General features: G+C 42.5%; 2 protein-coding genes across 2 annotated transcripts; both read right to left on the bottom strand.

The window, feature by feature from the left end:
- Nucleotides 1-1332: 1332 nt before the first annotated feature.
- LOC147488573 (uncharacterized) lies at nucleotides 1333-3277 on the bottom strand. Its single transcript, XM_086574422.1, has 4 exons — nucleotides 2693-3277; nucleotides 2346-2587; nucleotides 2109-2219; nucleotides 1333-1477 (listed from the first exon to the last, which is right to left on the bottom strand). Exons 1-4 carry the CDS (start codon nucleotides 3275-3277, stop codon nucleotides 1333-1335), a joined length of 1083 nt encoding a protein of 360 aa, XP_086430548.1.
- A 6115-nt stretch (nucleotides 3278-9392) lies between these two features.
- LOC147488572 (uncharacterized) lies at nucleotides 9393-9863 on the bottom strand. Its single transcript, XM_086574421.1, has one exon. It carries the CDS (start codon nucleotides 9861-9863, stop codon nucleotides 9393-9395), a length of 471 nt encoding a protein of 156 aa, XP_086430547.1.
- Between the last annotated feature and the right edge of the window lie 3987 nt (nucleotides 9864-13850).

Below are 13850 nucleotides of genomic sequence, written 5' to 3'. Positions count from 1 at the left end.
CAAAATCATCATCTCGATCCAGATCTAGTTTTATAACATCATCTCGTACGCCGTTTCTTTCGATCCCCCCCCTACTTTCCAAATGAAACACTATTTACTAATTCAATTACTAATATTACGTTTTTTTTTTTTTTATATTTGTAGACGTTCAAGCGTAGGAATGGTGGCCGTAACAAGCACAGTCGTGGTCACGTCAAGTTCATCCATTGTTCCAACTGTGGAAAATGCTACCCCAAGGTTATTAGATCCCCTCAATTTTTATTTATTGTAATATTACAGATATGTGTTTATTTATTAATTAGATAATAATAATAATAATAATAATAATAGGACAAGGTTTTTGTTGTTAGAGATGTTCAAGAAGCCTGTGTTAATGAAGGTAGCCTCAATATCATTTTCAATGTTTTCAATTTTTTTTTAAGTATCATTTTTGATGATGGGTAATTTTGAATGAAGGGTATACTCTACCTAAGTTGTATGATATGATGAGGTACTGTGTTTCTTGTGCAATTCACTCACATGTGGTGAGGGTTCATTCCCGGACTAACAGGAGGAACCGTGAGCCACCACAGAGATTCAGGCGCAGGAACCTTTTTCTTGAAATTTCATTTTGGAATTGGAAAATTGATTGGCGGTTTTTTTTTGTTTGGCAGGGGAACTGCTTTTCCAGGGGTTGATGTTTTTCTTGCAAACTATCCACCTGCCCTTCCGAAATGCATACTTAGCAAGGCCGTACCTGTGTTTCAAGTTGGAGTTATGGGGATAGTTTTGGGTGGTGAACACATCTTTCCAAGGCTGGGATACATGACCCCTCCTGCTTGGTATTTTTCAATGCGCCAAAATAGATTTGGAACCATTGCAACCGCTTGGCTTCTTGGAAATGTCATGCAATCCTTCAATTGTAAACATCTAACCTTTTTTTTTTTTTTTTTTTTTTTTTTTATTTATTATTATTATTTTTATTTCCTTTTTCTTTGTTGACTAATTATGATGGATCTTTTTATGTTGATTTTGAGTGATTTGTATTGATTCATTTTTATTTTTTTGTTTAATTATGTGGATGTAATTTATGTTAGGATGGGGTTAGGTGTTAGACATATAGATATATGGTTCATAAAAAGAATTAGATTGGAAATTTTGCTGCACCCCCTAGTTTTACAGTTAGGGTATAAAGGACTAAATGGTATGTAAAAATAGAATTGTGTTTCAGGAAATATTGGTAACTGATGGTTTTGTGACTGTTGGTGGAAAAAAATATTGATGGTTTTGATGATTTTTTTTGAAGCATTTAGAGGTTAGGCTGACCTCGACCTGTATTAAAGAAAAAGAGACTCATGTTCTCAAGTACATTTTCCCTTGTGCGTCCTCCTTGACCATTTCTGATATTTCATAGTCTAATGGAGGTAGGAAATACAAAATGGAATTCTCATGTTCCTTGCTTAGCTTTGAGAAGTAATCAGCAACTCGGTTTGATTCCCTGAACACATGTTTAAAATCCACTCATTCAAAGTGTAACTTCAAACAGGCAATAGTAGCCACTATGTTGAGGCAGTACCAAGGCGGCTCCTCTCGCTCCGATAATAGATCCCATGCTCCCCTTCGAAGTCCGAAGCATACACAAATCCTCCTCGGCTCCTATCCGGATTGCTCCCTTCATTCCGGCTTCAATTGCTAGCAACTCTTGGGTGATAACCGATCTTTTAGTCGAGTTCCTCAGTAAACACTAGTTTGACGGCACCGAATTCATCTCGAATAACACCACCATACCCATTCGCGTCGTGAACCCCGACCCATCCTGTGTTGACCAAGAAATCCCCGATTGTGGCTTGGACCATTTGCACCACACCGAGTGCGCGGCGTATTGAACTTAGATACCGATCGCCCGTATACCTTTGTCGCCATTGTTCGTGCACTTCGTCAACATGATTTGTAGATACGTCTTCATCTCGACTTGATCTTTGCACCTACATGCGCTACGTGGTGCCTTTCGCTGAAATTTCCTTAAGTTCCTCTCTCTCCGGATGGCATATATTGTGGCAGAGGTTATTCTTTGCTCTAGTAATCTCAGATTCAAGCGAGGCATCACGACAAATCTGAGGAGGTCGTACCATTTGCCAGTCGATGCCTTCACTTGCGTGTTCAAACCCAGCCACCCTTTGACACTAGACCAAACCTCTTTTGTATACGGGCAATCGAAAAAGAGATGCTTGGAATGCTCCCTAGAAGCATTGCAAAAGTCGCACATAGAGTGGTGGATAATTTTCTTCTTAACCAGTCGGTCTTGGGTTGGTAAGCTGTCGAAAATAAGCGCCATCCAAGAACGAAAGTGTTTCGGTATAACCAACTTGCCCCAAACCACCCGATGCCATTTCACTCTTGGTCTGAGTTGCTTTAAGGACATATACGCTGATTTGACTGTAAATCTACCTGTAGAAGTCGGTGTCCAGATGACCTGGTCCTGCTGTAGCATGTCATTAATTTCGGTGTCTTCAATCTTCTTCTTCAGTGCACTATCAGGCAGACTAGAAACGATGTGATTCCACCTACCATTAGCAATAAGATCACCAACCAAAGCAGTGTGAGGAACCTGTAGCAGTTGAACTGCTTCATCTTAAAAGATGAGCGGAGTGTCATGGCACCATGGGTCATGCCAAACATATGTTTGCTCGCCTCTCGCTATCTGATGCCTAACAAACTTCTGAGCAGCTTTGCGGTGCTTTAGTACATTCCTCCAAACCCATGAACAGTCAGCTGGGATCTCCATTGTCCAGAAGTGTTGCTTCCGGACATGATGTTCAATTGTCCATTTGACCCATAAAGAGTCCTCATAGCTGGCTATCTTAAACACCAGGCCACAGTAAGCTGCCTTGTTCCACATGCTAGGGTCCACAATGCCCAATCCTCCCTGTTCTTTATCCATTCTAGTGAGAGTGTGGCTAGCATGGTGCATCTTCGGTGTCATGTCTGGCCCTGCCCATAGGAAACTATTACAAAGCTTAGCAATATCTCGCAATGTTCTTTTGGGTAACACAAACGTTCGAGCCCAGTAAACATGAAGAGTTGATAGGACAGATTGGATTAATTGGAGCCTTCCCGCATGAGAGAGCGACTTGTTCTTCCAATTAGAAATCTTCTTGGTGACCATTTCCGTCAGTGGCAGGCATTCTTTAATACCCATTCTTTCTGCAGTGAGAGGCAATCCTAGGTAAGTTATAGGGGGCTTCACCAGCTGCACTTCCAAAATATCCGCCAATTCCTGTGCCTCGTGATTACTCATACTGCCTACAAGGAGTGTCGTCTTCTGTCTACATGGTTATGTGCAATTTAAATGAATTTTTTAAAATAGTTATGGAAAAGTGTCTTGGAAACTTGGAGTGGGAATGTCGATTTTGGTTGGGGGAGTTTTGATTTTTGTTTTTTTTTGTATATGGATCTGATGACCTTATAAAGTTATGTTCTATATGATGGAGAAAAATTAGGTTTTTGTTATTTGAGGTTTGTAGACTATTTTGTTTGCCTTGTTGTATCGGTTTTAACTAAAAATTGTAGGTTGGCTATGTGCAAAATTTTATTTATGCAATTTTGATTGTTGGGACATTACGTGCATGAGCATCTCCTCTGATATGTGGTATAAGTGCAGGTCATAACTCATGAGGCGCATTGCTGACATTGTAGCATGACATGTAGCCGTTAATGCATTGTCTCAAGGTGTTATCATTCTTCTGGATTTCTAGATGATGGATTACTTGTTATATTCTTTGAAGCACTAGTTGGTACTTGGAATTTGTAAGGATTGTATTGGAGTAGCAAGTTAAGCATCTTTCACATATATTAACTGACAACAGGAAATAGTCCAGACTTCTCTTTTGGGTGAGTGTCAGCATTTTGCCATTTTCCTATTTCCTTAAGATATCTTGAGGTTGTGTGTAGCTGCCTGCTTGCCCCATATAATTGATGTTCCATTTTTTCCATGCAATTTGTGCATGATATTTACTGGAGCAAGTAACTCTTTCCGGTTGATTAATGGTCCTTAGACTCATACTTCTGGATTGATATTCACTTTCCATCTTTGTTTGTTCCAAACTTTTTATTCAATATACATGTCATGGGACTTTTGAGCCCCAATATCTCATCATAGTTAACCTTCACTAAAGCATTAGTCATAATCTTAAGAGAGTGCCTTGTGTAGAAGGGATGCATGGTATATAAGTGGTGCATGTTAACTAGGCATACTGTGGGGTTATAGGTTTAGTGCATGACATATTTTCTCATTCATTGCCCTCTTTTCGTCTTTTGTGATTTGGAAGATAAGAATGTGTTTACTAGGAATATGTAATAAATAAGTAACACTATTGACCCATTAAAATAAACTAGCTCCTGTTTTATTGATCCTTCTTTACCATATTTTCTACGCTAATTTATATATTTTACCATTTTTTTTGTCTTACAACCGGCCCATATTGTCAGTATGAGAAAAACAAATCCGTTTAGTTGCTTTGGACTTTAGTTGCTATGATCTAGTTATGTTTTAGATTCTTGAAGTATCCGCATCTTGGTTTGATGAGTTTAGTGTTTGCGGTAGCTTGTGCATCCAAGATGACAGATATGAAAGGAAGCACATCACTTGGCATAGATGATAGTCTTACCGCACAAGGAATGGGATGATGCTTTATGTCCAATCTGCACGGACCATCCACATAATACTGTTCTCCTCCTGTGCAGTTCATTTGATAATGGTTGCAGGCCTTATATCTGTGACTCAAGTTACAGGCATTCAAATTGCCTTGATAGATTTAAGAAGTACTTTAGGAGCCGCCGCCCGCGACCCCTGGCGATTCTATCTTTATTGAAAGCCCAGAAAATCCAAGGCTTGATACTAGTGAGTCTATATACAGAGCTTGAAAACCCAGAAAATCCAAGCCCTGATTCTGTCTTTAGATGAGTTGGTAGAGGAAGGTTAAGAGATTATGGACGTAAGGAACAAGGATGAAGTTGCTCTCCGCATGAAAGCTGCTGTTGCTAGTAAACAATATGGCCAAGAAGATATTTTGTGGCCTCTAATTGCTGATGTAAGTATGGTCATTATTTGTTGACCATTAGTACTGGTATCATAATTGTTATTATTATAACTAATTACTGTTTTTAAGGTTTTGTTCCAATTCGGAAGTTTACTTTGCAGATTTGTAAAGTTGTAATTTTGGCTTTGATTAAGCTTGCACATAAAGTAATGTGGCTACAAAATATGAGAAATTAATTTTTTTTTTATCAGCAACAGTTTATAACCGTTACAAATGACTTTTAATTTTTTAATTAATTAACAAATAACTTTGCAATGGTTAAGAACCGTTAGTAATATTTTTAACATATTACTAACGCTTATTAACCGTTGGAAATTTTTGTTTGCAACGCTTATTAACCGTTGCAAAAATTTCTAATGCTTTACCCACGCCATATTTGCAACGCTTAAAAAGTGTTGTGAAAATTATTAGCAATGGTTTTTTGCCGTTGCAAATAGCCTGTTATGGTGTAGTGTGAGTGTGGCTAGTTGTTCTGCTTGTTCTCCTGAGAACCCCATTGTACTAATGCGTATCCTCTTTCATGTTTCTTAGGTTGGATTCCCGATTCACTGTTTTGGATATACGTCAGTGTCTCTTCTGATATTTTCTCCAAGCTCCGCGACCTAGGGAGCGGCCAGTGCAGCGTTCTTGGCATCGACTCGGATAAAGGCAACCCACTCCTCCTTGATCCTTCCCTCAAAGACATTGGCAAGTACTAGGGCCCTCTTTACAGATTGTCGCCGCCCAAAGAAAGGAAACCCAAGCCTTCTCTGCCCAAACCGCGCAAAACTAAGTGTACAGCTCATCGGTCCTTTGGGTTCACAACTAAGATCTCTCATTCCAAAGCGCTTGCCTAGAAGGCCGCCGCCAGAGCTTCGACAACCACGCCCAATAACATCCCAAAGTGGTACTCCTCCATCATTGACTGGGAAGATGATTTTGCCAACACCCCAACCAGCTCCACTGCCATGGATGTGTCTAAGCTCAAGATTTGGGATAGTGATTCTGATGGTGAAGTGCCCACTGATTCCGCTGCCAAAGGTCCTCCCGCTAAAAAGGCTAAGGTCACTGCCTCCACCTCCTCTGCCAGGGACTCTTGGCGGCTTCACCCTCGGCCTGCGGCTTCAACACACTGCTCTGGGAAAGAGGCAATTCCCATTGGTCCCCTGCTTGCTGGGCCCATAGAAATCTGGCATCCGTAATTCAAAGCTAGGGACCGGGACGGTCACCACTTGCGACTCCTCACTGGACAATCCGGCGGTGGCCACGTCTCTGTTCTTTAGCTCCCACTTACCCAGGGATCAGGCTTATGGGGATTCCGGCTCCTTCGCCTCCCATCGGGTTACGATCTATACAGGCTGGGAAAGAGTACGTCCTTTCTCTCTTTCTTTTTATTTTCTTACAGTTACTCTTCTCTAACTTTACCCTCCTCTCCAGCTGAGCTTTGATGTCGGGTATGTCATCCGCGGCCTTACCAATACCCTAGACACTCTAGAGTCCGTAAAGGCTGAGATCCATGGTCCAGATGGGTGGAGGGCAAAGTACGCGGAGGAATGACGCCCGCCTTGCCGCGCTTAAGCACCATCGGGAACTCCAGCGCGTCAAGCAAACTCACCAGGACTATGTGGCCGGCGTCACCTCCAAGATGGAAAACCAATGGGACGCTGATAGGGTTGCTGCTCAGGCCAATCTAGACAAATCTTTGAAGGAGGCCGCAGACCATTTCAAGACGCGGGCCTCTAAGAAAATAGCCAGGGAGCTGAAGCAACAACTAGACACCCTTGCTATAGTCGGACGTCTACTCCCTGCCCCGTCTCCAGTCCCTGCCATTCCAGATTATGCGCCCCTTCCACAGCCCCTAATCTAGAAGCCATCGTCCATCCCGGCAAGGCGACCTCCCCTATAGATATGGATGAAGCTACCACCGAGGGGGACGGGGGTCATCAACAAGGAGATGTGTCCGAGGGTCCATAGTGAAAATCGCTTGTGTCAATGGCTTGTATATGTTTCCTGGGATGCCTTGCTTTGGTCAGTGCTTTCTTGTGTTGTTGTCATACAATTTTACCTGTATTTCTTGGTACTCCCAGCAGGTTGTACTAGACATGGTTTTCCTTATTGACCGACAGTTCTGATTATGTCCTCTTATCTATGCATTACTTTGCTTATCATATTGCCACTTAATAACATTTCATAAGTTCATCATGCACGCTTGTTGTCGCGAAACGCTGAGAGCCACCCAGTTTGCCCCCACGTTGGCTAGGGAGATGGTGGGGGTCGATCAATTTAGTCCCCGGTTGAATTAAGACATCATTGTCCGCAAAGGGCTAAACCCCTCCGTTGCCATGGAGCTATTGGGGGTAACTCAACTTGCCCCCGCATTGAATGCGGAGATGTTAGGGGCAGGTTAATTTTAGCCCCCAAGTTGACTTAGGGCCACATTGTCTGCAAAGGGCTCCCTCCGCTATCGTGGAGATGTTGGGAGCAACTCAGTTTGCCCCCAAGTTGACTATGGAAATGTTGGGGGCAGGTCGGTTTAGCCCCCAAGTTGACTATGGAGATGTTGGGGGCGGATCAGTTTAGCTCCTAAGTTGACTATGGAGATGTTGGGGGCCGCCATGGAGATGTTGGGGGCAACCCCCATGTTGGCTATGAAGATGTTGGGGGCAGATCAGTTTAGCCCCCAAGTTGCATTTTGACCCCAATGTCCGCTACCATGGAGATGTTGGGGGCAACCCTCGAGTTGCCCCCAAGTTAAATATAGAGATGTTGGGGGCAGGTCAGTTTAGCCCCCAAGTTGAATTCGGGCCTTATCGTCTGCGGAGGGTTAACTCGCCTCCGTTGCCATGGAGATGTTGGGGGCGACCCGGGTTGCCCCCAAGTTGAATATGGAGATGTTGGGGGCAAGTTAGTTTAGCCCCCAAGTTGAATTCGGGCCTCGTCGTCCACGGAGGGTTCACTTTCCTCCGCTGTCATGTAGATGTTGGGGGTGACCCGGGTTGCCCCCAAGTTGAATTTGGGCCTCGTCATCCGTGAAGGGTTCACTCTCTCCGCTGCCCTGGAGGCATTGGGGGCGACCTGGGTTGCCCCCAAGTTGAATATGGAGATGTTGGGGGCATGTCAGTTTAGCCCCCAAGTTGAATATGGAGATGTTAGGAGCAAATCAGTTTAGCCCCCAAGTTAAATTTTGACACTATCGTCCGCTATCTTTGGCCTAATCCACATACAAACGAATAAACACGAATCACTTTTATTGACATTCTAAGGGCTCAAAATATCATTACAAAACTTGATGTTCACATATTACGAAGCAAATAAACTTCCATTTCATAATAACAAAGACTGTATACAAGTTACTCATGGAACTTTTTCAACATCTTGATATTCCACGGTCGCTTGATACTCTCTCCCAGGGGTGTCTGCAACCTGTAGGCCCCATTCGCTCCAGCCTCTACCACAATGTATGGTCCCTCTCAGTTGGGGCCCAACTTTCCATCTGTCTCTTTCTTGGTGGCTGTGGTCACCCGCTGAAGCACCCGGTCACCAACATTAAATTTCTGCGCCTTCACCCACTTGTTATATTGTCTCTACAGCCTCCTATGGTACTCTTCCAATTTAAGGCGCGTGGTGTCTCTCCTTTCCTCTGTAAAATTCAGTTCCCCAGCTAGTATTGTCTCATTAACTACTCCTGTTTCAACAACTTTGGTTCTGGTTGTCATGGCCATTATTTCCACCGGAACCATGACCTCCACTCCATGAGCCATAGCGAACGGTGATTCTCTAGTGGATGTCCATGGAGTCGTGTGGTATTCCCAAAGTACCCTATGCAATTCCTCTGCCCAAGACCCTTTGCGCTACTCCAAATTTTTCTTCAGATTATCCAATATAGCATTGTTCAAGGACTCTGCCTGCCCATTCCCCTCTGGATTGTGGGGGCGAGAACCCTTGCTTTACTCCGAACGCTTGGAGGAACACTTTCACTTTTCCCCCTGTAAACTGGGTATTGTTATCCGCGATGATGGTGTGTGGGAGTCCGAACCTACATATGATATTTTCCCATAGGAACTTCTTCACCTGTTCCTCTTTCACCTATTGCAGAGCCACGCTCTCGACCTATTTTGTAAAGTAATATGTCGCGGCAAGCATGAACCTCTTTTTGTCGCTTGCCATAGGCAGGGGTCCGACGATATCCAATGCCCACATAACAAATGGCCATGAACTATAGATCTGGTACAAGGGCACAGTTGGCGCATGTATCAGTGGTGCGAAGCTCTGGCATTTCTTGCACCTCTTGGCATACTCGGTGGCATCTCTCTTCATGTGAGGCCAAAAGTACCCTTATGCTAGCAATCGGTGAGCTGTATTTATCCCGGCCAAATGGCTCCCACAATCCCCTTCATGAATTTCCCCCAACACCTCTTGCACCTTTTGCAGTCCCAAGCATTTCAGCAATGGTCCGCCGACACTTCGCCGATACAAGTTTCCATCCAGTAATGTGTACCTCTGCGATACCTGTTCCATCCTCCTCCTTTCTCGCTTGTCTTCTATCCCTATCCCCGAAAGAAAACTCTTAATGGGCTCCATCCATCCTAGCTCATGGTCAGTAGTTAACCATACCCCTTTTTCCTCTGCGGTGCTCGGTTTGCTCAGTACCCTGACTTCGATGGATCTGCCCTCAGTTCCAGGTAGTATCGCAACAACATATGCTAATACATTAGCGTGTCTGTTCTCTCCCCTGCCTAGATGAGCAAAACTGATCCTTTTGAATTTTTCTGCCCTTCTCCGCAATATGTCCAAGTACTTCGCCATCCTTGGACATCGGGCCACGAACCCTCCATTGACCTGACATATTACCAAGTTCGAATCTGAATACACTGTCAGCTCTCTTACCCCCAGACCCTGGCCAAGTCCAAACCTCCTATTACTACCTCATATTCAGACTCATTGTTCGACGCAACAAAACCCAGTTTCATTGATAACTCTAGGCAAGTATTCTCAAGTGTGACAAACACCACCCCAATTCCATTCCCTGTGTCGGTAGTGGACCCATCTGCAAAGACTCTCCATCCGTTCGCATGTCCCAAGGATCCAGAGGGTTATGGTTTTGATCCACTTCCTGTTCCATTATCATCTTTTCCCCCCAGGTGGGATCCTCGGCTAGAAACTCGGCCAGAAATTCAGCCATGGCTTGCGCCTTTTCCGCGTGTCCTGGCTTGATACTCAATGTCATACGAACTCAGCATTACCGCCCATTTCAACATTCTACCTGATTTCTCTGCCTTTAGGGCCTGCTTCAGCGGTAGGTTGGTCACCACTACCACCGAGTGAGCATCAAAATAAGGTTTCAATTTCAACGCCGAAAAGATCAAAGCCAAGGCAAACTTCTTAATTCTACTATATCTTGTTTCGGCGTCCAACATGGTCTTGCTCTAGAAGTACACCGACCTCTCTGCCTTGTCTACTACCTTGATTAGCACTGAACTGATTGCATGTTCTGATACCCCCAAGTACAAATATAACTTCTCCCCCTGCCCTGGGCGTGGTAAGATTGGTGCCTTCCCCAAATACTCTTTCAATTCCTGGAAAGCCCTTTCGCATGCCGCGGTCCAATGAAAGTCGGTCCTTGTCACAGCCCGAATTTTCTAAACAATTAAAAAATGAATATTTGAAATATAAATATCTCAAACATCACTATATTCAATTGTTTAAAAACCCAGGCTATGATGGGGTGGATACTACACATGCCAAAACCGAAAACCCACATCATTTAAAATCTTAACCACAAATTCAATCTCCAAAATTCTCTTTATTACTTTATAAAAAAAATATATCTTCCGTCCCAATAAAACATCAAACCACTCTAAGAATAACAGGTCTTCAACATCGTATTTTCATGTCATATGAAAAGAAAACTACGTTATTACATACTTCCAAAAGATCAGACCTAATCAAAATAAACTCCCGGACTGCTCCAGATCAAATCCAAATCACACGCCGCGGTTCCACTGCCTTCCACCTATGTTCCCAAGAACATACCCACGTTGCCAAAACAAAGCAAACATGGGTCAGCAAAATTGAATTTGCTGGTATGAGTAGACTAACCACATATAAACATTATCATACTTTAATTATCCAAACAATCACTTTATATTTTCCCATAACTTAATCATTCTCAGCTTGGAAGACAGGTAGTTCCGTCATTTCAACCGGCATAGTTTCTTCCCAAGCAAAACTTCCATTATATTAACTCATTCAAATCACTCGTTTTAATATCTAAAACATTGCATTAAAACTTACCGATATCCATCTTTGTATAAGGGTAGGGACTGCGTCCTGCACAAAAATATTATTAAGTCCTACCCTCCCCGCAAAAGAAAGTTAGCAATTTTATATAATATGTGTATATATCCTATAGGTATTCCAATGCAAGCCCAAATACACTTTCGATAATCAAATCAATTTCTCTTATCAAATAATCAATTTCTTTTCTTATACACTCACCATTTAGTGCCTATATACCTTAGGTCATTCCGTCACATTCAAGGAATACCCAACCCTACATTCTCGTACACTCAAGGAATACAACTAACCCGCAAGGCGAATACCTTAGTTCCTTTCTAGGGCAGTCCAAAGAATCTGGTCATTCATGGCACATTCAATGAATACCCATAGATAACGCTAACGAGCCATTTATGGCACATTCAATAAATGCCCACCTAACCTATGACATCAGCGGTCATAAAACTCAATTCCAAAACTTGAGGTGGAGAGTTCTAAAAGGTTCATGTAAATTTATTTACGCATTATTGAACTTTATTGTATATATCATTTCAGAGAACGAATGAGTATCTTGATAAATGTATTTTTGGTTTACGCATTATTAATTTCATGGATGTCTAAGTGTCATAACGTTGCATATCATAAAATACTGCAAAATCACCGAGTAGTTAATACACGTACACATGTATATATAAAAGGTCTTAGCCTAAAGCCAAGCATGCTAATATCCCTAGACCTATCCTAATAGACCGAATCATAATCCGAGTTAAAAGGTCAAATTGGGTCAACTGGTCAAAGTCAACCCTGGTCAACAATCAACTCTGGTCAAAGTCAACACATCATTGTCAAAGTCAACACGTCATTGTCAAAGTCAAACTGTCGTTTTCATGTTCAACAAGTTCAGGGTCATAGCCGTGGTTCATGGCTAAGGTCAATGTGCATGGCTCATGGGCTCATGACTAAGGTAATGATTCGGACCCAACTGGCCAAGCCCAAACCTCAGAACCGAAAGTCTAAACATTGAAAGACCCAAAAAAAGATCTATTTTAAGTCCTATGGACTGGCCCCAAGCAATATTAGAAACTGGCCCAAAAACTTCTTGGTCGAATCGGCCCAAAACAACCGAAGTTAGGCTCGAAAACAAATGGGAGAAGGCCCAAACAAAACAAACTAAAATCGGGCCCAAAACAAAACAAAAATAGAAATGTCCCAACATAACTAATGTGGTCCGGCCCCTAACAACTTAACTAAAATCCGGCCCAAACTAAATTAGATTTCAGCCCACACAAAACCAAAAGGTTTAGGCCCAAAGCCCAACCGAGATTTACTGTTCATCTTCTCCAACCTTCTTCCTCCACCACCAGCCACAAAAAATCGGCCACCACTCCTCACTTCATCAAACCGATTTTACTCCTTATCAAAAACCAAACACTTTTAATAAAAACAAAAACCCCCAAATCATTCAATCCCTATCTCCTTCAAAACTAGATCTAAAACTTTTACTGCCGCCATTAATGGCTTCCGCCACCTTGCAACAGCCCCCATCCACATTCCAACATTCACACATACATCAACAACCCACCAAATCAAACAAAAACCGTTCAAACCATTTTTTAAAAAACCTAAGTCCTAAAAAACCCAAGTAATGGCAGTAACGCCATTAACGCCTCCCTCCGAAGCTTTCGCCCGACATCACACTACACAACCCAATATACCACAACACTTCAACCATAGGAGTTTACAAACCAAAACAAAGAGTTAAATTATACAAAACGATTTACGTGACGACGCCATTGACGCCCTGTCGAGATTCAACAGTTTACCCAATTTTAACAAAGTTTCGACAGTTTAATTACAAATCCGAAATTCAACAAAGTTTAATAATACAAATGGCATGAAGTCCAATACAACAGGATAATGATCAGTATATATAAAAATAGAAACCTATACACCGATATACGAAAACTATAACTTTCGGTGAAATAGCAAAAATAGCTACTCACCTTTAGCATGCTCCGACTATCAGCCAGCTACCAGGAAAAATCTTCCTTTTCTGTTATTAGTAAAACTTCTCCCTTTTCTGTAAAACTCTCGCGGTGTTTTTGACCAACCCTATTCTGTTTTTACGTTACGTTCAAAACAAAACCCCCGAAATAGGGAAGAAGGTTTATCCCATAAACCCACATCTCCTATTTCCACTAACATTTATCCTATTTTATTTTATCTATTATCTATTATTATTATCTTTATTATTATTATTATTAGGAAAATAAAAGAATTAAAAGACGGGGTGTTATAGTCCTCCTCCTCAAGAGTAGGTACAGAGGTCGACATTTATCCGAAGACTTTGATATGAACCTGTTGAGAGCCGCGACCCTCCCGGCCAATCTCTGCACCTCTTTCACATTCTGTGGGGATGGCATTTCCAACAGTGCCCTTATCTGGTCTGGGTTCGCTTCTATTCCATGGTAAGTGACAATGTATCCCAAAAACTTTCTGGATGTCACCCCGAACGTG

This window comes from Coptis chinensis, chromosome 7 (genome assembly GCF_015680905.1).
Source record: "Coptis chinensis isolate HL-2020 chromosome 7, ASM1568090v1, whole genome shotgun sequence".
NCBI classification, from domain to species: domain Eukaryota; kingdom Viridiplantae; phylum Streptophyta; class Magnoliopsida; order Ranunculales; family Ranunculaceae; genus Coptis; species Coptis chinensis.
The sequence above is the reverse complement of the archived record's forward strand: the minus strand, read 5'-3'. Positions and strand labels throughout refer to the sequence as shown.

Coding starts and splice junctions, on each gene's coding strand:
- LOC147488573 (XM_086574422.1), bottom strand. CDS start 3,277: ATGAGTAATCACGAGGCACAGGAATTGGCGGATATTTTGGAAGTGCAG. Junction 2,588..2,692: donor GCAAAGCTGCTCAGAAGTTT/GTTAGGCATCAG, acceptor CAACTGCTACAG/GTTCCTCACACTGCTTTGGT. Junction 1,478..2,108: donor AAGGCATCGACTGGCAAATG/GTACGACCTCCT, acceptor ACATGTGTTCAG/GGAATCAAACCGAGTTGCTG.
- LOC147488572 (XM_086574421.1), bottom strand. CDS start 9,863: ATGGCGAAGTACTTGGACATATTGCGGAGAAGGGCAGAAAAATTCAAA.